Below are 24167 nucleotides of genomic sequence, written 5' to 3' on the forward strand. Positions count from 1 at the left end.
CAATAAGATTAACCTCCAGTGTGCCCCGACTGAGCTCCAACCGATTGACTCCTCCAGGTGTTCAGCAGACATGTCGCTGACATTTATTAAAACGTCACAACCATGGTAGTTCCCACCACGTTCAAGAACGGAAGATTCCAGCTCAACCTAAACTTTCTGACTGTGTTTAAGATGGGTGAGGTGCGCAAATAAGGATAATTTCTTAATAACCTGTAACTAGAATGGAATTACGGCTAATTATATTTAGCAGTGCATGGACATGTTATATATCTCCAGACAGACAATTTGAACTTTTAATGCTTATTAAGCTGTGTAATGGATCCTTAATTTAGCTCAGCACAATAAGAAGTCACGATGGAATTCACAGACCTTGGGAAAGTCTTCATGATAAACTTACAATAGTTTGTGTTTTAGCAACGTATATTAAATCATTGTAAATGGGAATAATATTGTGCTCTCCAGGCTCCTAGCCAAAGGGAGAAAGAAGATTATGCTCAATCAGACAAATGGTAAGCCAGCATCAACTATAGGTGAATTTCACTTACGTAACAAAGGCATGTTCCTGAAAAGGAAAGTGACATTAACAGGGTGCTGACCCTGTGCCAGTGCTGCTGGGCACCTCCCCAGGAGCTCAGGGCTCAGCCGTGGTCCTCTCCCTGCTGCAAACTCTCACTCACCAACCATGCTCCCCCTTCAGGTCTTTTACTTCTTTTCTCTTCCCCTAGACAACCCTGTGGCTCACCCTCTGCCTCCTTTCAGATCTTCGGCTCAAACATTTGCACAGAACACACACACAGCCCTCATCTCTGTCCCCTTAGCCCAGTGGTCAGCAAACTGTGGCTCGCGAGCCACATGTGGCTCTTTTGGCCCCTTGAGTGTGGCTCTTCCACAAAATACCATGTGCGTGCGCGCACGTACAGTGCTAATGAAACTTCGTGGCCCATGCGCAGAAGTCGGTATTTTGTGGAAGAGCCACACTCAAGGGGCCAAAGAGCCGCATGTGGCTTGCGAGCCGCAGTTTGCCAACCACTGCCTTAGCCTGTCTTATTTTTTTCCACAGCATTTATCACTTAACAAATTATGTTAATTTGTCTAATTGAACCTCCAGCCACACACCAAATTTTGAGTTCCGTGAGAATAAACCAGTGTCATTAGTAAGTGCATGCATACACACACACACACACACACACACACACACACTCATCATACATACATTACATAATGCCATACATAAGTATTCTGTGTGTGTATACATACAGTTCTCTTGATTCCCTGGGCCCTAGTGGTGATAATTCAGAGGTATTGCTCAACCTAGTATATTTTTGCTACTGAATATAAATTCATGGAGGAAGCAACTGAGTTTTTCCAAAACGGTGTGAAAAGTTTACAAAACCTAAGGCAATTCCTGACATACACAAAGAATGTGCCTGCAACCCTAGGGCACTATGCACCCCACACCCCAAACACACCCTCTCAACCTCCTGCAAGGAGTCATCCAGCACTGACGTGAGACCCAGAACAGAAATCTCAGACACCAGGATGAAATCGTGATGCTGAAGACAAGCTGCAGGGGCGAAGGGAAGAAACAGGTCTGCCCACCTCTCTAGCTGTCCACTGACCCAGGGCGTTATTGGAGAAAACCTAACATCACTATAGCCTGAAAACAGAACCTCGGCTGCCTTGTTCATTTGGGGGGGTGCGGGGGGCGGGTGAAGAGCAGAGAGATCAGGAGTTGCTGGAAGTGAGATTGAAGCATAATGAAAATAGACTCTGAAGCAATTAATTTTTCTATCAAAAAATTAAATCACTTTTGTTTTACCCAAATCTCAGTTCCACCGAGAGACTACCACATTAGTGTCATTTCAATGATATCCTTGAGAAAATTAAGAAAAGTCAGATTCTGCATTTTGCAAGAATTTTGACTTCAAAGCGAGTGCCACACGCAGTCGATCTGCTGATGCTCTGTCCACAGATCTTGCAGCTATTTTTGCGGTTCAGCTTTGAATGCTTATGGCTCTGACCACTTGCTCAGAAGTATTGCCACGACCTCATTCTGCTCAAATAAAGCAAAGGTTTAGCATACAGCGACCAGCAGCAGGCGATCCCTAAACTTAGAAACCACCATCGCTTTGGGTTGTTCTGGTGTCACTTCCTGACCTTCCTCTTTTTATGAGAAAGGCTTATAACAAAAACTGGCTGAGAAAGTACCTTGCACAGTAAAAATGATTAGAAAAAAAAAAGCGTTACAGTTTTAAAAAAAGGATTACAGTTTCTGTCACCTGTATCACCTGCTGCCTACATAATAATCAGTCCCCAATATGACATACACTGATATTTGTCAGTTCCTTCTCTCTGTGGTCACTAGAATGAAAAATGCTGGATTTCTGGAAGAAAGATAAAGGGAAAGGTCAACCTAAAAATTCTAAAAGTCATTTGGTCTCAGGACCCTTTTATAGTCTTAAAAATTGAGAACTCAAAATTTTGGTTTATGTGGGTTTTTCTCTATTGATATTTGCCATTATTAGAAATTAAAATTGAGGTATTTAATTTTTTCATTTAAAAAAATAACAAATCCATTGTATGTTAACATAAATAACATTTTTATGAAAGATAACTATATTTTCCAAAACAAAAATCTTAATGAGAAGAGTGGTAATTTTTATGATTTTGCAAATCTTTCATCTTAGAGTCAGCTGGATTCTTTTTTATTTTTTGTTAATTCTCACTTGAGGATTTTTTTTCCATTGATTATTTTCAGAGAGAGTGGAAGGGAAGAGAAGGGAGAGAGAGAAAGAGACATTTCTGTGAGCATCGATTGGTGGCATCCTATACATGCTCAAATCGAACCTGCAGCCCAGGTACAATGCCCTTGACCAGGAATTGAACCTTAGACCCTTTGGTGTTCCGGCTAATACTCTAACTACTGAACAACACTGGCCAAGGCCCAGCTGGATTCTTAATATCTGCTTCTGTATTCAATTTGTTGCAACTTTGTTTTAGTTGAAGTATACGAATAAAATCTAGCCCTAGCTGGTTTGCCTCAACGGGTAGAGCATCAGCCCAAGGACTGAAGGGTCCCTGGTTCGATTCTGGTCAAGGGCAGGTACCCCGGCTGCAGCATCCCTGGTCCTGTTCTGGATGCATACAGGAGGCAACCAATCATTATGTCTCTCTCACATCAATGTTTCCCTCTCCCTGTCTCTCCCCTCCCTTCCACTCTTTCTCTTAAAAAAAAAAAAAGGGAAAAAAATCAATGGAAAAATATTCCCGGGTGGGGATTAACAACAACAAAAAAAGAATAAAATCTAGCTGCACACATAGAGTAATTGAAAAAGAGTGTTTTAATAGCTTATAATTATGAGTATTTGTTGATACTACATCAAAACTTAAGCAAGTGGTAGCTTCTTAAAAGTTAGTTGCAATGTGGATTCCAAACCCATCATCAATGAGCTTTTCAAACTCTACCACATTAAGTCCATTAGCCTATTTTATTATTTCAATGGACCCTTGACTCATAGATGTTTTTGAAACATCTTGTATGGGTCATTTCAAAAACACAGGCTCACTGAGTTGTGTAGATCTTCCAACCATTGACATATTTTACTATACAGATTAAAATATCACACTGTTCATTAGCATCAACAATAGATGCATTGAGAAAATCTTTGTTAAGCATTGGAAGCTGAAAAGCTAGTAATGGTGGATATAAATTTTCCAAAATGGAAGGGTCCAATTGTATCATTGGCATCAAATAGTCAGAGTTGTTTTCCTTGAAATAACAGACTTGCTACATTCACCTTTAGGAAAATACCTGACAAGTTGCCAAGTCTCCATAACTATAGTTTGTCATTTTTTTTCAAGTAAAAATGGTGTTACATGGAAAAAATGGCTAGCTCAGCTAACAACTCCATCACACAAGTGTTTTTCCTTGAGACATGATCGTTTTTCAGTATGTGGAAGTGCTTTATGCATAGCTCCCACTTTGTCACACAGCATATTATAAAGTAACAGCATTGAAATTGTTTCCTGCTTCATCAAATATATTAAGTGAAATTGTGTTCTTTTTTTCTTTCCCTGCAATTATATGGCAATGAAGATTACACTGGTACACTGATGACTGTACATTTGGTGCCTTAATTGGCTCTAAGGTGTTAATAGTTTTACCCACCATTCCTTTTGCACCATTGGTGCAAATGTCAACACATTTGAAAAGGCAAACAACATCTAAGTATAAGAAAAATAGTTTTGAACTATAGACCTCCTGAAAACATCTCTAGAACCCCCAAAGGTCTGCAGGGCCATACTTTGAGAACCAACTAAATTCTGAACAAAACCACCACTTAAGAGTTTTTTTATCAAGAGTCAATGAAAGTAAGAGAAGTAGTCAGGATGAACTTGGGGTTTAACTAGGCAAATATAGCTGTCATGTCCGAAACAAAACTCATTTATTTAATTTTTAATTTCTTCTGAGTTCTAGCTGAAGGTCTGCATTAAGAAACCCTACTGATGCCCGGCAGGTGTGGTTCCGTGGCTGAGCCTCGACTCATGAATCCAGAGGTCACGGTTCGATTCCTGGTCAGGGCACATTTGACAGTTGTGGGCTTGATCCCCAGTGAGATCAGGAGGCAGTCAATCGATGTTGATGTTTCTCTCTCATCAATGTTTCTGTCTCTCTCTCCCTCTCTCTCTCAAATCAATAAAAATATAATTTTTTTAAAAAAAGAAATCCTACTGACAATTGCAATTAAACCTAAGCAAATCTCAAGCTCACTCCTCCCAGAGCTCTGATCCATGCCTGATATCTGAGAAGGTGGCACCTTTCCCAGGTGAATGTCAAGCTTTAGGTTTAAGAAGGAGGGGCCCAAGGGGAGCCTTGCAAAAATACATCATCCCCAAAGATGACAACGCTCTGTGGTGGGTGGGATTATACCACTGAGCAGACAGTATTCTTCCAAGGTAGAACAAAGAGAAAACACAAAAAAGCATCCCAGAGAGATGGATGACTTAGAAAGATCTTGGACCTCAGCATCCACATCTGAGCTTGTGTCTGGGCCCAGCACAGACAACAGCAAATCAGTGTCTCTGAGCTGCACTCACCACATGCAGACGGAGCACTGCATGAGCCTCGGAAGGTTGTTGTGAGAACAAAGGAAATACTAGACAGGATTCCATAACCACAAAGAGAGAATCGGTGACCAGCCCAGGAGCCCATCCTGCTACCAGAAGGAAAATAGAACAAGACTGCTGTTGTCATTTGCTGAATTACAGGCTCAGCACAGTCTCTGGTCCTCAGGCGGCTTGAAATAAATGAGCTGGCTGTGGCAGAGAAGAGGAGCAAGTGTACTATGACAGGGGACAATTAGCCTCAATCCTTTAAAATGATCGTTTCTTCTTTTTTCCAAGAAACCAAGTCATTTCCCCTTCCCTTAATGCCTCTTTCTCTCTCTCCTATCCTGTCTTCAACCTGGCTATCATTTCCAATGGTAGCCACTGAACTGCTTGGACCATAAGGAAAACTGAAGTGGTCACTCATTCCTTGGGCTGAATATATCAAAGGAACATATTTAAAAAATAAAGTAAATTTAAAAATTAAATCAGCAAACTGTCACCAGGCTTGAAACATGAGAAGGGGCACTGGAAATGAATTGCCATCAGAGATTGCTTTCCCCCTGCTCTGTGAGTGTGAGGTACCGTGAGAAACTGTGGGTGCAGTTTTCAAGCAGTGACACGTTTCCTGCGCCTCGGTGCATGTGTGGCCACAACGATTTAGCAGAGAACATAATTATTTGTAGACCAGGGGTTTGACGCAGGAAGTCTGAGCTAAAAACTGAGGCAATGGTATCAAAAACAAACCAACCAAAAAAGGATCAGAATCTTACTCTATGCTCTTATGCCTGCCTTGGCAGAGAGAATGAGCAGATACCAAAGTTCAAGTGCACGTTCCACCTTCTCCCTGGGAGAAACGTGTATCGGCTTCACTAATGCAATAAGACAAGGTGGGCAATGCAAAGTTTGAGCCAAGTTTTCTAGACATGCTGCAAAATCCACAAATGACAGGTACGTCGTCATGTTGTGTTTTTGTTTGCATTTTAAGAAATCCCTCCCCCCCCAAAAAAAACCCCACAAAAACAACAACACAAACTGGTATGGAATATCTTCACGTTTGCCTTGGGAACTAGGGAAAAAAGCATGGGCACACAGAACGTTTGTCTTACTATCTTCATAAAGATACTTCTACCATGAATTCTTTTGATTTGCTTTATTCTCTTAGGAAACTATCCTAAACTTTGCAAGTGCAAAGCGTTATGTAATTGTTAGTAGGAGATGAGTACTTGTCATTCATTGTAAGTGGGCACTTGATGCTGGAATGAAGGGAACTGTCTTACTCAGCCCTTCCTACCTGCAGCTTTTGACTCACTGCTTAGTATTCATCTGGAACTTCTAAAAATCTTCCTGAAGTCCTTTAGTCATTTACAATGTTTAACTTGCCTCTTTGTAAGATTTAAAAACTGGGAATTAAGGATAAAATATATACAGACAGAAAAAAAAACAGCTTTAAATTATAAATGAAGATAAATAACAGGGGTTCAAAGTTAAAGGATCATTTTGATGTCATAGAGGCAACCCAGATTCTGTGCTTTATCTAGGAAATAGACATGTTTAAAATGTGTAGTTTATTTTTTAAAATTTCACTTCTTAATAAGGACAATTTCCAACATGTGCAAAAGTAAATAGAATGGTACAACAAACCCACATGTCACCCATTTTCAAAAATCAACTCATGGCTAATCTGCCTTTCCATGTGCCCCACAGACAGTGTGGTGTGCTCCCGTGAGGAGGAACATGATGTCTGGTTTGCTCTCTGTGAGCCAACCATTTGAGTTGGAGGTTCCCCGAGTCCAGGCAAAGTTCACTTACGCAAACTACGTCCTCTTCGAATCGTAAAATCTTACACCATATTTCTTAACAGCATAACAATGCACCAATATCATTTCTGATTTGTTCTCACATGAGGAGATAACACGACCTGACCTCATTTCTGTTGTTTCCCTTCCAATGTATAGCAGCTATGAATTTAGTTCGATGCATTTTTTATCAGTTTCATTTATTTCAGCCTTTTTATTGCCACTTCGCTCTTCCAGGTAAAAACTAGTCCAACATAGTGACCACCATAAACAGGGCCAGATTCTAACATTCCCGCAGCGTCAAGAGGTTGCCTTAAAATCCAGGTCTGTTTCATCACCATGATAAATTTCAGCTCGATTGGGCGGCAGATCCAGTTGTTTGCTCCAGAAAGGCTTAGCCAGAATGAAACACACAGTGGCATGAGACAGCACTTTCAAAATAATAAATCACTTCGATGGTGTCTACTTCAGCAGCAGTGCTTGGGGGAATTCTGCCTCCGATCAAGAGTGATAACACATTTCTCAAAATGAACAATGGTCATGGGTTTCTGATCCAGTTGATAACACAATGCCTTCAGCTCTGTGAGGGATTTCCACAGAGTTTGGCTTGTTCTATCATAGCTCAATGGAGAGCCCTCCCCCAGTTTTAGAGCTGTTGTGTCTGTTCTACTGCTAAACCTGCACACAGCGCACTATATACCCAACTTTGAAAATAATAGTTAACAACAATGCAAACATTACTTTTCAAAGGGTTTTATGTTCTGTTCTTTAAACTTCACTACAAAACGTTTGATAACAATTTGGAAGAAATTATGCCTTCTGGTGAAATAGTCCCTGGCATGCAGTAAGCACTCAAATATTATTGAATGAGTAATGAATACATTAGCAAGATGGGTGTTAAGTAAACCTTCAACATAGTTTGGTGAGTTTGACAAATCATAATCCATGGCCCAGAGTCCTTAAATGCTGGTGTTCCATAGAGTTCTGCGATTGGTCACCTGGGTTTTCTCTCTAAATCTTTCCACTGGGCGCCTTCACCCATGTAGCTGGCTATCACGGACACCTAGGGCACTATCTTGGGTTCACCTCTCTTGCCAAACGACGGACTCTTATTTTCAATTCCTCCTAGACATGCCCACTTGAGTTTCCACAAGCACCTCAAACTCTACTTGCCTAAAGCTGAATTCATCATCTTCCATCCCTATATTTCTATCCTGGTGAATGATTCCACAAAGTCATCTGAGACTCATCTTCCATATCCCTAACATCCAGTGAACTGACAATTCCTGTTGGTTCCACTACATATACATCTCTCATAGCTGTCCCCTCCTCCCCATCCATACCCACAGATTCCAACTTAACTGAAGCTCTACTAATCTCAACCTTAGACAACTTTAATGGTCTCTTAATGGCTTTCACACCCTTGTCTCCTCTTATGTTTAACAACCCCTCCTTGAACTACTGCTATCAAATCAGATCTTTTTTTTTCTGCTTAAAACCCTTCACTGCCCTGCCTCCCCCCCCCCCCCACCCCCCACCTCAAAGTAGAAATGTATCATCTAACCCGGGACCCTTCTGAGGGCGAGATGGTATTACTCATTGTTATGCTGGCACGGCAGGCAGACTGCCCTGGGCACATGTCCCATGTCTCTGGCCACATCTCCTTGCCACTCCCCCACCTTCGTCACCTCCCCACTACTTTCAGTTTCTGGAACCTGTTCCTGCTCTCTCACCTCTGTGACTTTGTACAAACTAGCTTCCCCTCCTGGCATATTTCTATTTATCATCAAACTTGCTTTGAACTACACCTCCTCTGTGAAGCTCTCACTAAAACCTTCTGCTGATCTGATTCCATATCCCCAAGGGCCAACACCTGGTCTTGGACTTATTCCCACCTGGAGACGTCAGCTCTACACTGCACGCCGCTCCCTCCTATGAGCTCCGTCAGGAAACGTCTCTGTCTTGTTCATTTTATCTCCCCAGCATCCATGATGACTCAAAGGTCTGCGCCCAACAGGCATTTCTTATGTTATTTCTCAGTCATGTCTTATGGTTAAGAAAAACTTTCTGCCTTGGCTGCTGTTTCAGCATAATTAATAAAAGATAAGAATATGAGACAGGATAAAATAAGTAGTTATCAGTAGTTCCAAATGTCAGTCCTATATATCATAGAACACAGCCCCAGTAAGCAATTTCTTTTTTAAAAGAGAGCTTGGGGATTACAGAATCTGAGCTAATGGCAGAACTCTTATAGGAGGCCACGAAAGAAAAACAGGCATAGATATAAGCCCACATTATACTAGTAACTGTCCACTAAATTCCTGAGGTGTCCTATCCTATATAATAAAACCCTAATATGCAAATCAACTGAACTGTGGAATGACCGGTCACTATGATGTGCACTGACCACCAGGGGGCAGATGCTCAATGCAGGAGCTGCCTCTTGGTGGTCAGTGCACTCCCCCCACAGGGAGAGTGCCGCTCAGCCAGAAGCCGGGCTCACGGCTGATGAGTGCAGCTACGGGGGCCAGAGCCTCTCCCACCTCTGCAGCAGTGCTAAGGACCCCTCGGTGGACATCCCCTGAGGGGTCCCGGACTGTGAGAGGGCACAGGCTGGTCTGAGGGACCACCGCCCCCCCCCCCGCAATGCACAAATATCATGCACCAGGCCTCTAGTATGAAATAAAGGTGGTGCCAAAATGAAACAAACATGCTGAATACACATGGGATCCCAGACGGGGGTAGGGAGAATGTACCTTCAGAGTGCACTCTACAATTTGCAAAGCATTTTCTTACACATTATATCACCTGACCTTCGAAACAATCCTGTGAGATAGATTAGATGCATCCTGAGGCTCAACCAACATTTCTTGAGCTCTGACAATCCCTCTGGGATCCCAGGCCAATGTCCCTTTTGTAGCCCCAGACTGACCAGGCAGGCATGACCTCATAGTGCTCTTTATGTAAAGCCCTTCAGCATCCAAAATGGGAACTAGAGCTCCACGTGTTCTATCAGCCAACCTGTCAGTTTATGGCTGGGGATGTTCTAGAGTGGCTGACAGAGTGAAACCAAGCCAGGGACATTCTCACAGTGCCAGGCCCGGGCTGCTGCTACAGCTGCGGCTGGCATGATGGAGGGACCCCATTTCTCCCTCCTCTAACACACACAGAGGAGCCGTCACGTCGTCTGTATTTGAAGAGAAAGCAGTGCTCTAAGGCAGCAGCAGTGTGCAAGCTCACAGTGAACTATAGCCTAGGAGCCAAACTGATGAGACAAAGCTCCCACAGAGAGAACAGATCTGAGGTTCTAAAATATATCCCACTCAGAGACGCTATAGCTCCTGAAATTTCAACATTAAAAAAATCTATGTATTGTGGATAAAACAGCTCTTTTAGTATCTTTTAAAATCTGCAATACACCTAAAAGGGGGGAGAGGACTAAGATATCAATCACTATAACTTTAGTATGAATTGGTCCATGAATTCACTATCTTCCTTATTCATAACTGTTCCTGGAGAGAGGAGAACACTGAGCATCTTACTGAAGTAAGAGACAGAGAGCAGGAAAGGCAGAGAGCAGGAAAAACTGACTTGAACAGGAGGGGGAATTACTAAAGATGAACTCAGCCTGCCTCTCAATTATATCCAGGGTCACCTCTGAAAGAAATACAATTTCAATGACCTGGTAAAAACTCATCCCTAGTAAGATTTGACATTCCTTTCTTTCTATCAATCACTAAAACTGTAATCAATGAATACAATGAGAACATCCAGGAGGATTCTGGTGCCAGTGTTCTGATGTTTCTAGTGTACAATTAAGGAAGAAAGCACCTACCGCTGGCCGCTGGGTTAAATGGTTAGCGCATTGGTCCATGCACTGGGGGGTTGTGGGTTTGATTCCCAGTCAAGGGCATGATCTTGGGTTGCAGGTTCGATGCCTGCCCTGGTCGGGGAGTGTGCGGGAGGTAACCAATCGATGTGTCTCACATCAATGTTTCTTTCTCTCCCCCTCCCTTCCACTCTCTAGAAATCATTGGGGAAAAAATATCCTTGGGTGAGGGTTAACAAAAAAAAAGGAGGGGAAGAGAGAACCTAAATAAAACTTAGTTCTAGAAAGCTGGTGTAGCTCTAAAAAAAAAGAAATCATGTAATGACTACAGCATAACCAGACTTGGTCTACCATGCATGGGTTTACTCTGTCGATCCCTTGTAACTTAATGCAGAAAGATACATCAGCACACCTAGGAGCTCACCTCTCCTCACTCTTGTCTCACTTCTCACTGCTGGGTTTGCTTATAGAATGACTGTGCCCATGTTCCATATGCTGGGAGAATGTTCTATCAATAGTGCTCTGTAATACTACATTACATTTTATTCAACTGAGCAGTGAGCAGACTATTTTTCTCGCAAGTCCTGTTATGCATAAGACACCAAATGAAACAGAAAGACCTCTGAGCAGGCAGAAGACCCCCAAACTGTAACCTGGATAGTTTTTCATGTTCAAGTATCCTAGGTTCTGCTAATTTCATTATTAGAGCAATGAGACTGTGTGCAACAACTAAGACAACAGATAGAAAAATGTTACCATTAAAACAATTCATCTTCATGAATAAGAACGGTTGGCTGAGAGGAGAGAAAACCATTTCTCAAAGAAGATTAATTGTCACCACAGCAAAATGTGACAACCAAACAGACAAACCATGGAGTCACATGTTTAAAAATCTTCACCAGGATTTTAGTAATGGAGTAGCTTATAAGGAACTACCCTCCAACAACAAAAACAAAATGAAAATCTCTAGAAAAATATTTTTAAACAATTAGTTGAAAACTCTGGAGAGCAACCAAAAAAGCAGAAATCAGAGAGAATTTGACATTGGAAGGGAATTTAATGGGGCAAGATATGCATCTGGAGAGTGTGATACTAAGTAGAATAGGTGAGGTGGAAAAAGACAAGAACTGTACAATTTCACTCATATGTGGAATACAAAACAAAAAGCAAAAGATGAACAAAACAAAAAATTCACACATATAGATAACATAATGGTGGACAAAGAGGGCAAAAGGAGGTCAAATCCATAGTGACAGAAGAAGACTAGCCTTTGGGTGGTGAGACACAATAGAGTCTCCAGATGTTTTATAAAGTTGTACATCTGAAACTTATATAATGTTATTAACCAATGTTACCCAATAAATTTAATTTAAAAATCCGCATGACAGGCCATTTCCCAAGACTATTCCAGGCTGCACAGGGTAGGATGAATAGACTTCAAACAGAAAGCTACCTCTTCATTGGCTTGAAGAGTGACATGACGAGATTCAGGGCTGCCACGCTAACTGGAAAATGAGCAGAAAAATTCTGAAAGGATGGGCCCACTGAGAAAAGAATTCCGAAACCCATTAACTCCTCAAATCTGTGGTCCTCCTGAACTGTGCATGTGCAAGGGTGGCTTGGAGAGGTCCAGGAAAGAGCAAGAGCTAGAACCCTGAACAAAACGAGCTCAGATTTCAGCTATTTCCCACCTGAAACCCCACCTTTCCACTGAAACCCCAAACTGACTCTACTTTATGAGTAAAGACCATCCCAGGATTATGGAATTTGCCAAAGAACTTAGAAAAAATTAAGACTAAAAATCCTAAAAGCCTTCATAATTTTAAAGTAATAATAACGTAGCTGTCTGCTAGAAAATAAAGAATAAAGGAGAAAAACCACATGATCATCTCAATAGATAAAGAAAAAGCATTTGCCAAAATTTAACTCACTCTTGATTAAAAAACAAAAACAAAAAAACTATCAGAAAACTAGGGCCAGAAAGGAACTTCCCCAATTGTGATAAAGGACATCTATAAAATGCATAGAGCTGACGCCATACTTAATGGGAAGAGACTAAATTCCTTCCTCCCAGGATTGGTTATGAGACCAGGAGATCTGTCCTGGAGGCCTTCAAGCACAATAAAAAACAAAAATGAAATAAAAGCCATAAATATTAGAAAAGAGAAAGAAAACTGTCCTTCTTTATAGACAACATGATTGCTGACAGAGAAAATCCTAAGGTATCTACAAAAAACAATACAAAAAAACCTAGAACTAACAGATGAATTTTTCAAGGTCACAGAATACAAAATCAAGATACAAAAAAATTTTTTTCACTTCTATAGGATGGTAATAAACAACTTCAAAATGAAATTTCCATCACTCTGAAAGTTCCCTCGTGACCTTTCCCAGTCAGTCCCCTGCTTCCAGAGGCAATAAACAAAATGTTTTGTTTGATTTTTTCACCAATAGATAAGTTTTATCTATTCTGGAAGTTCATTTAAATGGATCTATATAGCACATTCTCTCGTGTGTCTGATACTTCCCCTCAGCATGATTTCAATGAGATCCATTCAAGTCATTTTGAATAACAGTATCCTATTTCTCTTTATTGCTGAGTAGTCCTTCCATTATATAAATGTAAAACAATTTGTTTAACTCCTCTCCTCTTGATGGACACTTGAGTTTCCCCTGATTTGGGGTATTATGAATAATGCTTCTATAAAGTTCTTGTACATGAATTTTTGTAGATATACACTTTCATCTCTCTAGGGCAAAAACCTATCAATGGAATTGTTGGGTAATAGAGTACATAGTACATATATTGTATATCTAACTATATAAGAAACTCTCAAATGGATTTCCAAAGTAGTTGTGTTCTTATACTCACTCCCACCAGCAATGTAGGAGAGGTCCAATTATTCCATATCCTCACCAACACTAGGTATGGTCAATCTCTTTAATTTTAGACATTCTGGTGAGTATAAAATAATACCTTCTGATTTTAATTTGCATTTCCCTGATGTTAAAAAATGTTTTCATGTGCTTATTGGGGTGGGTGCAGGTTACAGGGTTGTAGCATTTATCAAAATTCAAACTCTTCACTTCTGATCTGTTCATTTTATTGTATAATAGAGACAAAAGTTATACACACATTTTGACTGTCGGGGGTGGAGATGGGTTGTTGGCACCCCTTACACCCATGTTGCTCAAGGGTCAACTCTATAAATTTTGCCTCAATTAAAAAACAAAAAACAAAACAAAACTGGGGAGTGAGAGCTGGGGGTGGTACCAAGGGAAGAGAAACAGAATCACTTCAAGGACAGAACGAGGTATAAGATTATAAGGAAAAGAACACAATGCCTAAATTTTTAACACATTCAGGAGCAAACTGAATATTGGCCCCAAACAAAACTCTAAAGAACAATTTAATATTCATGAACTAAAACAGACAAAAAACAATTCAGCTAAGATGATGATGAATAAAAACAAAATTCAGCATGTTATATAAAACAGGTGATTGCCAGACTCAGCAAATATATTTAATCTGGCAACTCCAACCAATAGACCATTAGACAACAAAATACCCGCCAGCCTAACTTAAAACAGTGAATTTTTTTAAAGTGTCTTTTACAAAATGCTCTTTTTATAATTTCCATGATAGAAATTCCTACTGAGTATGAACCAAGATACACATATAGCAGAAACAATCCAAATCTCGTTCTTACCTTCAGTGAAACTCCCTGTTAGGGTTATTACTACAAACACTTTTCCTTCTGGCTCCAGATCCACCTAGAAAGAGAGAAAAAAAATTGTATATTATATTCTAATTTTAACATACATTTTATGGGCCTCAAATAGTCTTACAGAGAGGGCTAAATGTGCAGAGCATAGCCATAAATCAGACCTAAGTCTTTCATTAAACAGTAGAGGGGAAAGAATCAAGTAAAAACACAAGAAACCATCATGGTTGAAAAGCGAATCTAAAAGTGACAGTTCTTTCGATGTTTCTCTTGAATTTTAGTATCTTCCATTTGGGCTCTTCATGATATCAAGAGGCTCCCATAAACTTGGCCATTGTGTCTGAGATGTCCTTATCTTTTGCACCCCATTATAAGAGCAGCGTTTTGTTCAACCACATGGTAAATATAGGGAATAGAGAAACAATGGCAACAGATAAGGTAATGAACAAATGTGACCTGGTCAACTGCTAACCTTTAGTTTTTAGGAAGTAAAACGCATAAGGAGAGGGGTGCCATCTCTGTCTATACCATTTCCACCTGAGTGTAAGTAATCTCCAGGGAGCACCAGGGAAGGCAGCTCAGGAGCTTTGCATTCGCTCCTGTTCCCAGGAGTCTCAACGTGCCTTAAGGTTCTTGTCTATCACTGAGATATCAAGACACACATTCTGCAAAAGAGGCAGCGTCAAGTCTTCTCGGTAGATCCCATCTTCTGCATGTGCTCCAGCTTCCCAAAGACCTTCACACCGCATGGCCCGGGATGGGGCAGTGCCCTCCACACCTGCTCTGATCACACTAGCCTGGTAGGCAGCCTCTGCCCTCTTCGTGCCAGTGCTAACCTTCAACTACCCATCAACACCTCTAAGTCTGGGATTGTAAGACCCAAGGTATTTGGACCCAAATACATGAATTTACAATTGTCTTTAAAGAAAAGTCTGTCAGGTTCAGCCCCTTTCTGCTCTTGGCCTTTCATCTAAGAGAGGGAGAGAGAGGTGCAGAGAAGCTGAGTGTAGATACGGATGGCCATTTCTGATAGAATATGAACTTAAATAAGCGGCTGATCACACGGGATGGTAGAAAGAGCCATGAACTAGATCAGCACAGACTCTAGCCTAGTGGTTCTCAAACTTCTGGCCCTTTAAATACAGTTCCTCATGTTGTGACCCAACCATAAAATTATTTTTGTTGCTACTTCATAACTGTAATGTTGCTACTGTTATGAATCGTTATGTAAATATCTGATATGCAGGATGGTCTTAGGGGACCCCTGTGAAAGGGTCGTTTGACCGCCAAAGGGGTCGCGACCCACAAGTTGAGAACCGCTGCGTCTAGCCCAGTGATGGTGAACCTTTTGAGCTCGGCATGCCAGCATTTTTAAAAACCCTAACTTTACTCTGGTGCCGTGTCACATATAGAAATTTTTTGATATTTGCAACCATAGTAAAACAAAGATTTATATTTTTGATATTTATTTTATACTTTTTTGATATTTATTTAAATGCCATTTAACAAAGAAAAATCAACCAAAAAAATGAGTTCGCGTGTCACCTCTGACACGTGTGTCATAGGTTCGCCATCACTGGTCTAGCCGGACAGCCATAGCTGGCTCTGGGCAAGTTCCCTCACCACCCCACACTTCACCACTGTCATCTGAATGTCCGTGATGTCATTATTCAGCATTTCTGACATGGCCGCTGTCAGGTTATCTCAAAGAGCATGAGCAGTGCTAACTATTCACTGCACCCATAGGTGGCGAAGGCTGGGGGGGAAGCACTGACCTCACCCTCGCTCACCACCACACACTTTTTAACACCACATCCTGATCACATACTTTGCAAAATAAAAGATGCCTATTTTGTACTGACTCAGAAAACTTGATCTATTCAGCAGCCTATTCGTATAGTAAACTCTCCCTTTCTCTGCATAAAGTCTGCCATCAATGTGGTTACCACCCCTTAAATCACCCCCGTGTTCAAATGGCTAGTTGCATTACAACTACTGTTAACTATGCCCCCTTAACTACCTTCATACCTCATGCAGTTCTGAAAATAGAGCTCCCTGGAGAGATGACTAAACAGGATGTCAGGCTCTAATTGTCTCACTCTCTGCCTTGACTTGTTTCAAGGCAAAAATATGTTATTCTTAAAAGCCACTCCCTCGTCTTCAATATTAAAGGCCTGGCAGCGCTACACACATTTGACCTCACAAGATAAACTGCTACAGGCACAGAAGGAGCTGCTGCCAGCCCCCCGGATGGACAGACAGACTGCCAAGACCCCAGCTCTGTGATTCCCCAGCCCATGGCCAGCCCATAGACTCCCTCCAACATGCTGTCAGGGCTGGCAAGGAAGGCCGCCCCACCCCGACCGTCAGGGCTGCACTGACAGGAGCAGGGCATTCCGCCACTTAGAACCAGGACCTTTCACAAGTAGAACAGGCTTGCTTCCACTTTCTTCTGTTATTGTTGTTTGGTTGGCTGTGTGTGTTGTTTGTGTCCACGTTTTGACCCCTGCCACCATTGTGGAGGAAAGTCAGACTCGAATGCCATCTTCAAGCCTCGTCCATCTACGATCTCTGACCTTAGAACAGCGTTCTACAAACTGCAGGTTGAGACTCACCAATGGGACATGAAAACAATGGAGTGGGTTGCACACCACTGGAATTTTAAGTAGAATAAAATGGAACAGGAAATATGAACCCATCAAGTAGTAAAATAATAATAATAATAATAATAACAATAATGAAGTAATGAAGTACTACGTCAAACCATTTGCAGTTTTGTATGTAAATATAAGATAAGGGTTAACTGGGTTTCAATGTATAAATGTATTCATCCCTGTCACAGAGAAACAATTTGAAAAATGTGGCCTTAGAGGTTATCCGTTTCCTCTACACAGTGCTGATGGGCTATTGGCATCTATTCATAGTGGCTGCTTGGATACCCCCAGTGACAGCCAACTCACTACCCCACAAATGACGCCCTTCGTTCCTTTATGTCATAGAAAGATATTTCTCTTACAGCAGAAGTGCAGCCACTAATAGTTTTCACTCACTGACCCCAGTTCTGTCCTCTACAGTTGTAGGAGATAGTTTCTCCCCAGCTAGAACATCCATTCCGGTCAAGGGCCTGTAACTCAGTTGTAGGTTCGATCCCCAGCCCAGGTTGAGGCACATGCCAGAGGCAACCAGTTGATGTGTCTCTCTCACATCAATGTTTCTTTCTCTCTCCCCCCAACCTCCTCCTTCCATTGCAGTCTCTCTAAAAATCAATGTAAATAATATCTTTGAGTGAGGATTAAAAAAATAAAAGTAAGACAAGTGGTAGGGAGGGATACAAAAGGGGCATGTGGGTCCCAAGACAATTACATGGAGGAAGAAAACTCTTTCTAACAAATGGTGCTAGGACAACGGGCCTTCCACATGCAAAAGAATGAAGGCAGGCTCCTACCTCATACCATATGTAAACATGAACTCAAAATGGACCACAGATCTAAGTAGAAAAGTGAAAAGTATACAACTCTTAGAAGAAAACACAGAGGCAAATTTTCCTGACCTTGGGGTAGGCGATGGCTTTTTAGATATGACATCAAAATTTCAAATGACAAAAATTTGACAAATTAGACTACATTAAAACTTAAAACGTTTGTTGTAAAAAGCAAACACACAGAAAGTGCCTGTACCTCACTGCCCAAATACCCTTTCCAGTGCCACTCTCATCAACATTTCCTGTCAAGCCTTCAGTGGTTTCCCAGTGCCTTTACACTTACTACTCCACCTGGCTTTCTGGGCCACCCGGACACCCCTCTGACTGCCTCCCCACTAATTTATCCAAACCTCATTTTCAAATATCCATTCCATAAAGCTGCTTGTCTAGTCGGGCCCGTCTCCTCACTATCTCACAGCCAAACCGTTGCTCATGCTGTGGTCTCTGCTTGGAAAAACTTTCTCTCTTCACTTCACCTGTTCATTCATTCAAACGTTAATTGAATTACTCCTAGGGTTGGGATCACTGCCAAGGGCTCAGGATGCCCAGAACAGCTCCCTGGGGCTGCAGGTGGACAGGGAACAGCTGCACCTGGCGAAGATGATGCAGCCACGGGAGCTGAATGAAGGAACTTTTGCCAGGAAGATCTTAACATGCACACTGATCCCCCCAGTCTCAAAATTCCTCTCTCAATTATTATCTCACCACTCATCTGTGCCCTTGAACAATTAGATAAAATTTCATATCCTTATAAAATTTCATCTCCTCACCTGCAGTGAGCTCCATTCCAACGAGATCTGACAATTTTATATTCCCCAAAGGCCCTGGCAGAGGTCTTTGAACCAAGTAAACACTCAACAAACTTCTATTGATTTGGTCTAATGAGTTGAACTGGAAGGTCATTTGACCTCCTCAACTGCATCACCTATAACATAGGAATGACAGTATTTTCTCACATAATAAATATTATGTGACAGCCCTTTATGTAATAAAGCATGTCAAGATGTCCCCAAGGCATACCAGGAGCATATGGACTACACAGCCTCACTGCCCAAGAATCATATGCTATGTTTGACCTGCCCAGCAGGTCTCCACCAACCCCTTCCTCCCCACATCACCCCCTTAGCCAATGTTGGCTTTCCCTTGGCATTACTTTGCAGAAGTTGGGCAAATCACTTATATCCCCGACTCAGTCTCTTTGCCCATGAAATGAGAGGGTTGCCCAAAAACCTCTCTGGTTCTGATGTTGCATGATTCTAAACAGGCTTGGATAAAAGCCTGTACATGGGACTCAACGGAAACCCTCATTTGATGAATTTAATTTCCCTTCGCAAAAGGCATTAGAATTGATCACAGACAGGAAACTTCTGGATACTTAATATTCATTTCAGCCTGAGGTACACAGGGGGATTTAGCATGTTAAGAGTAAAAAACCAATCCTTTATTTGGGCAAAGGTTAACATTTCACCTAGACTCCATGGGCTTTGAGCCAGACATCTGTGATGGTGAGGTGGCTGGACTCTAGAGCATTTCTAAGCCTTGCTCTAGGGTTAAATCACAAAGGAACCTAAAACATGATGAAGCATTTCACAATTCTCTTCCAGCTGAAACCATCAGGCTTAAAAATGAGAGTTCAAATTTCTAGAGGAAAAACATTCTTACAAAAGTTATACCAATAATCAGCAAGGAAGCATGGGCCTGGGTCCTTTAATAACAGAAACAACAGCTACTATGTCTTGAGCTCATCACCATGCAGGAACCCTGCCTGACTTACACTACTTCTCACCTTCACCACCTGCAAGGTAAGTCTCACCGCCACCATTACACCGACAGGAAGATGGAGGCCCAGGGAGGTGATGGAATGGACTGATGACACCCAGCAGTGAAGGCCAAGCCAAGACCCAGACTCAGGGAAAGTCCTTTCAGGCTGCTGTGACTGCACTTGCCTGTGGGTTACTGCAGGTTTGCCCGCCTCTTTCTGCTCCACCCGCAGCCAGCCTGCCTGGCTTCTGGCACATCTCCTGTCTCCCCCGGGAACTCGGTCAAGACTGGTGCCATCAGCACCTGAGGGTGCTCCCTGCCAAATACCAGCCCTTGTGTTCCAGCCTCGCCTCCTCAGGGCCAAGGCCAGTCGGAGTGGCACCAGGCTGACAGTGTCACCTGACAGCTCTCAATAGGGGCGAGAGGCAGGAGCTGCTAATCGTGGCAAGTGTGTGCTGGGGCTGGTGAAACCCAGCGGGCAGCTTGGACCCCATTAGTCATCTGCCTGTGGGACCCAAGTCAGTGTCATGTGCTGCAGACACACGACACATCCCCTCGCTGTTGGGAAAGAATTTAAAGGAAAAGGGGTAAGTGACGCAAACCCTACGTCCCTGCTAATTTTTTTTTCATCTCTACAACATCCGAAGTTTTATGTGTTAAAAGCACACTAAGAAGTACCACAAATTAAAACCTATCCGAAAAAGATGATCAGGCAGAAACTGAACAAAAAAAGTGAGGCTAATCAAATCTGACTGAGGTTTAAAGTGAAGGAAAACACTCTCATTGTTTTAGGGATTAAATTCTCATTTTGCTAAATCTGGACCCAGTGTGTGGTGAGAGAGGAAGGCGGGGAAAGAGGCCGTGACCACAGCTCAGGTGGCAGGTCATCTGGCTCCTACACCTGGAAAATGAAGGAGGACTAAGCCTTTAACTAATTTTTACATCTAAACTCTATAACTCCAAATCAGAAAGTTTCTGAACTCCACAGAGCCAGGAAAGACATTTGGAGACTACTAAAGAGTCTTTCTCTAAAATGCTCCCAACTCTTCCCCATCCTAGTTCAACATACCCACAAAACCACTATAAATTTAAAATTATTTCAACCCAGAGCCCACTACACCTATATTCTAGCATTAAAAAGGTGTATCATTGCCCAGCCAGCGTGGCTCAGTGATTGAGCGTCGACCTATGGACCAGGTGGTCATAGTTTGTTTGATTCCCAATCAGGGCACATGCCTGGGTTGTGGGCTCGATCACCAGTAGGAGGCGTGCAGGAGGCAGCCAATCAATGATTCTCTCTCATCATTGATGTTTCTATCTCTCTCCTCCACTCCTTTCCTCTCTCTGAAATCAATAAAAAATGTATATTTGAAAAAGTACAACTCTTTTACAGTAAAATTAAGTTTCCATAGAATCATGGAAAAGACTGTTGAATCTCAGAAGGAAGGTGGGGGTGGGTGGTGGGTGAGAAGAGATCAACCAAAGGACTTGTATGCATATATGCATAATCCATGGACACAGACAATAGTGTGGTGAAGGCCTGGGGCAGGGGTGGGCTAGAAGGGGTCAAAGGGGGGGAAGAGGGAGATCTGTAATACTTTCAACATAAAGATTTTAAAAGAACCTCACAATAATTTAAAGTCATTGTTCAGAAAAATATTTACTTTTTAAAGGCTTAAATTGATACTTTAAAAATAAGACATTTTAATTAAAATTTATATAAATAAAATAGATGCAATACTATTTAATATACCTACATTATGAAATCTTTAATTTTTATCAATTTTTAAAGAGCTTGATAGCTATCGTATTTTATATCTAAGCCATCATCATTCACAGACTTAATGATCCAAATATTACAATTTATTTTTCTAAATGCACAGAAGGAATAAAAGTGTCAGAACACAGAAAACACATCATATTTATAAGAAATTAACTGCTTCAAAATTCTTATTTGTAAAAATATGTCAATGAAATTATGTTTTATGTAAGATATCCAGGAACTGTTAATTAATCATCATCCATGAAAAAATGTGAACAAGACAGTTTTCTTTCCTCAGAAATATGCAAAGCTGACGTTAATCTACATACAACACAAGGCATAAATATTCAGTAGCTAAACAATATTCAAACTTCTTTTTTTCCTCTCTACTAAAATAAATAAAATAAAATAAAATTTTCAATGTTTTTCTGCCCAACATGAAAAATCAGGAAGAGTCAGGATTGGATATCTCTGAGGACTAAAATATCTTTTCTCTGCCAAGGAGAGGACTAAAGATAGATAGAAATGGTCCACTGTGTGTTAAACTGCTGTGTCTCTATCTTTAACACCAATGAAAATGTAAGTTAAATGAAGGATACCTTAAGCTCTTCAAAACACTCCACCGCAATTTCCCCTTCTCTACCTCCAGCACCTCCTTCTCCTCTAATAAGGTGCTGCAAGGACCTCGTGCAGGCTGACTAGGAGGTGAGAGAGGAAGCACAGTAACGGCAATTCCTCTCCATACTGCATACCCCCCACAGTAAAGAGCACTTTCAAAGGCCACTGTCTGCACGATCTCATGCCTTCTCTTTCCTGCTCAGCAGATCCTTTCAGAAAGCAGAGTCTGTCCCTGCTAGGATGAGGTATTAAACAAAATGGGCAGGTGGCCCTTTGACCATGGCTGGAGGTAAGGAATGTACTTCCTGGTCACCCTCCTGCTCAGCAGCCTCATAGCCCCCTTCCTTCTTCACAGCCTCTGTGGGTTGCCTGGTGAGAGCTCCTCTGAGGGGAAATTCCCATGCAAAAGGAGAAATACTAGGAGATGGAGAGTCTAGTAAGTTTTGCCAGGGATGCAAAGTTACTTTTCTCAGGGAAACACAGGTACATATCAAATATTTGCAATGAAATAATTATTCTGTCTGACTCTGCCCTCATCCTAACCTTTTAAACTGAAGATGTCAGCTTAAACAAAACAAACAAAAAAAGGACATAGCTTTCTCTTCCACCAAGTGGCCTAAGATAACCTCTGAAAATGGATTGCTATTCACTTGATCCCACAAATGATGCAAGCCAAGAGGCTACATCTTCGTGTTCACTTGAAGAACACACGTGACAATGCCCAGGCCATCAAGGGTAAGCATAGCTGAAAAACCACCAAGTACCTGAAAGATGTCACTCTGCAGAAGCAATGTGTGCCATTCCGTCATTACAATGGCAGAGTGGGTAGGTGAGCCCAGGCTAAACAGTGGGACTGGACACAGGGTCGGTGGCCCAAAAGAATGCTGAATTTTTGCTGCACATGCTTAAAAATGCAGAGAGTAGTGCTGAACTTAAGGGTTTGGAAAGATTCTCTGGTCACTGAGCACATCCAGGTGAACAAAGCTCCCAAGATGTGGCACAGAACTTACAGAGCTCATGGGCGGATTAACCCACACATGAGCCCTCCCTGCTCCATGGAGATGATACTACCTAAAAAGTGCAGATTGTTTCTGAACCAGAAGAGGAGGTTGCCCAGAAGAAAAAAATATCTCAGAAGAAACTGAAGAAAAAACACACATATGCCCAAGGAGTAAATAGGATTAAAATAAATGCTAATAAAAATTTTAAAAGGAAGGATATAAATAAACCTAGAATTATTCTACCTTGTTGATTTTTATTATTTACTGTAATGAAAGGAGAAGGCAAAGTTCTAGCAAACTCAAAACAAGGAATACGTTTAAACTACATACTTCGTATACTTAAGCATTCAAGATGTTTTATAGACTTGTCTACTTAGTCATTGCTCAGGCTCTAGGTTAACTTTAGAATTTGGAGGGAATTAGAAAATACATCTGGGGGAGGTAGAAAAGACTAAAGGGTGTCGAATATATGGCGATGAAAGGAGACTTGAACTTCCATCTTTTGGGTGTAAACACACAATGTATTATAGAATTGTACACTTGCAACCTATGTAACTTTATTATCCAATGTCATCCCAATAAACTTAATAAAATTTTAAAAAAATCATCAAACCCAAGTGTTTCTCCCACTGGTTATCTTACAGTAACACTTTCACTCCTTTTGGTCTTCGGTGGGGAAGGAAAAATGAAAGCTCTGCAGAAGAAAGGACATTCGTGCCCTGCTTAGAGATTCAGGTGGCAGTTTTCCAGGGTGGGCCAGGGAAAGGGAGACAGAGAGGAAATACGTTCAAATGTACAGAACCTATTAGGGGTTTCATATGGTTGAATGTAGGCTATGTAATGACATGGGTCAGAAATGGGCCTGGAGAGTACAGGGTATAAGATTAATAATGGTCTCATGGCACACTGGGAGGCTAGGACCTTACCCCAGGGCAATGGGGAGCCATTGAAGGGTTTCAATCTGAGAAGTTACAGAATAGATCATGCCAGCATGTCAGATCCCTACGGATAGGATGTTGGGGTTCTAAGGGATAGAAGCTTGGTGGTAAGGGACACACGTTCGAAGTGCTATTTTCAATGGTCTC

The 24167-nt window shown here is 41.6% G+C and overlaps 1 protein-coding gene across 2 annotated transcripts in view; it reads right to left on the bottom strand.

Moving 5' to 3' along the window:
- The window catches only part of PRKCH (protein kinase C eta), a 218856-nt gene that overhangs the window by 134396 nt on the left and 60293 nt on the right, over positions 1-24167 (bottom strand). For both annotated transcript variants that reach the window (XR_002831026.1, XM_006096032.3), the window contains exon 2: positions 14445-14508. Coding sequence is in view for 1 of the 2 variants with exons in the window: in XM_006096032.3 (XP_006096094.1) it covers positions 14445-14508 (64 nt within the window). In the remaining variant the exon portion in view is untranslated. The remainder of the gene's footprint in view (positions 1-14444; positions 14509-24167) is intronic.

This window comes from Myotis lucifugus, unplaced genomic scaffold (assembly GCF_000147115.1).
Source record: "Myotis lucifugus unplaced genomic scaffold, Myoluc2.0 scaffold_166, whole genome shotgun sequence".
Classification (NCBI taxonomy): Eukaryota; Metazoa; Chordata; class Mammalia; order Chiroptera; family Vespertilionidae; genus Myotis; species Myotis lucifugus.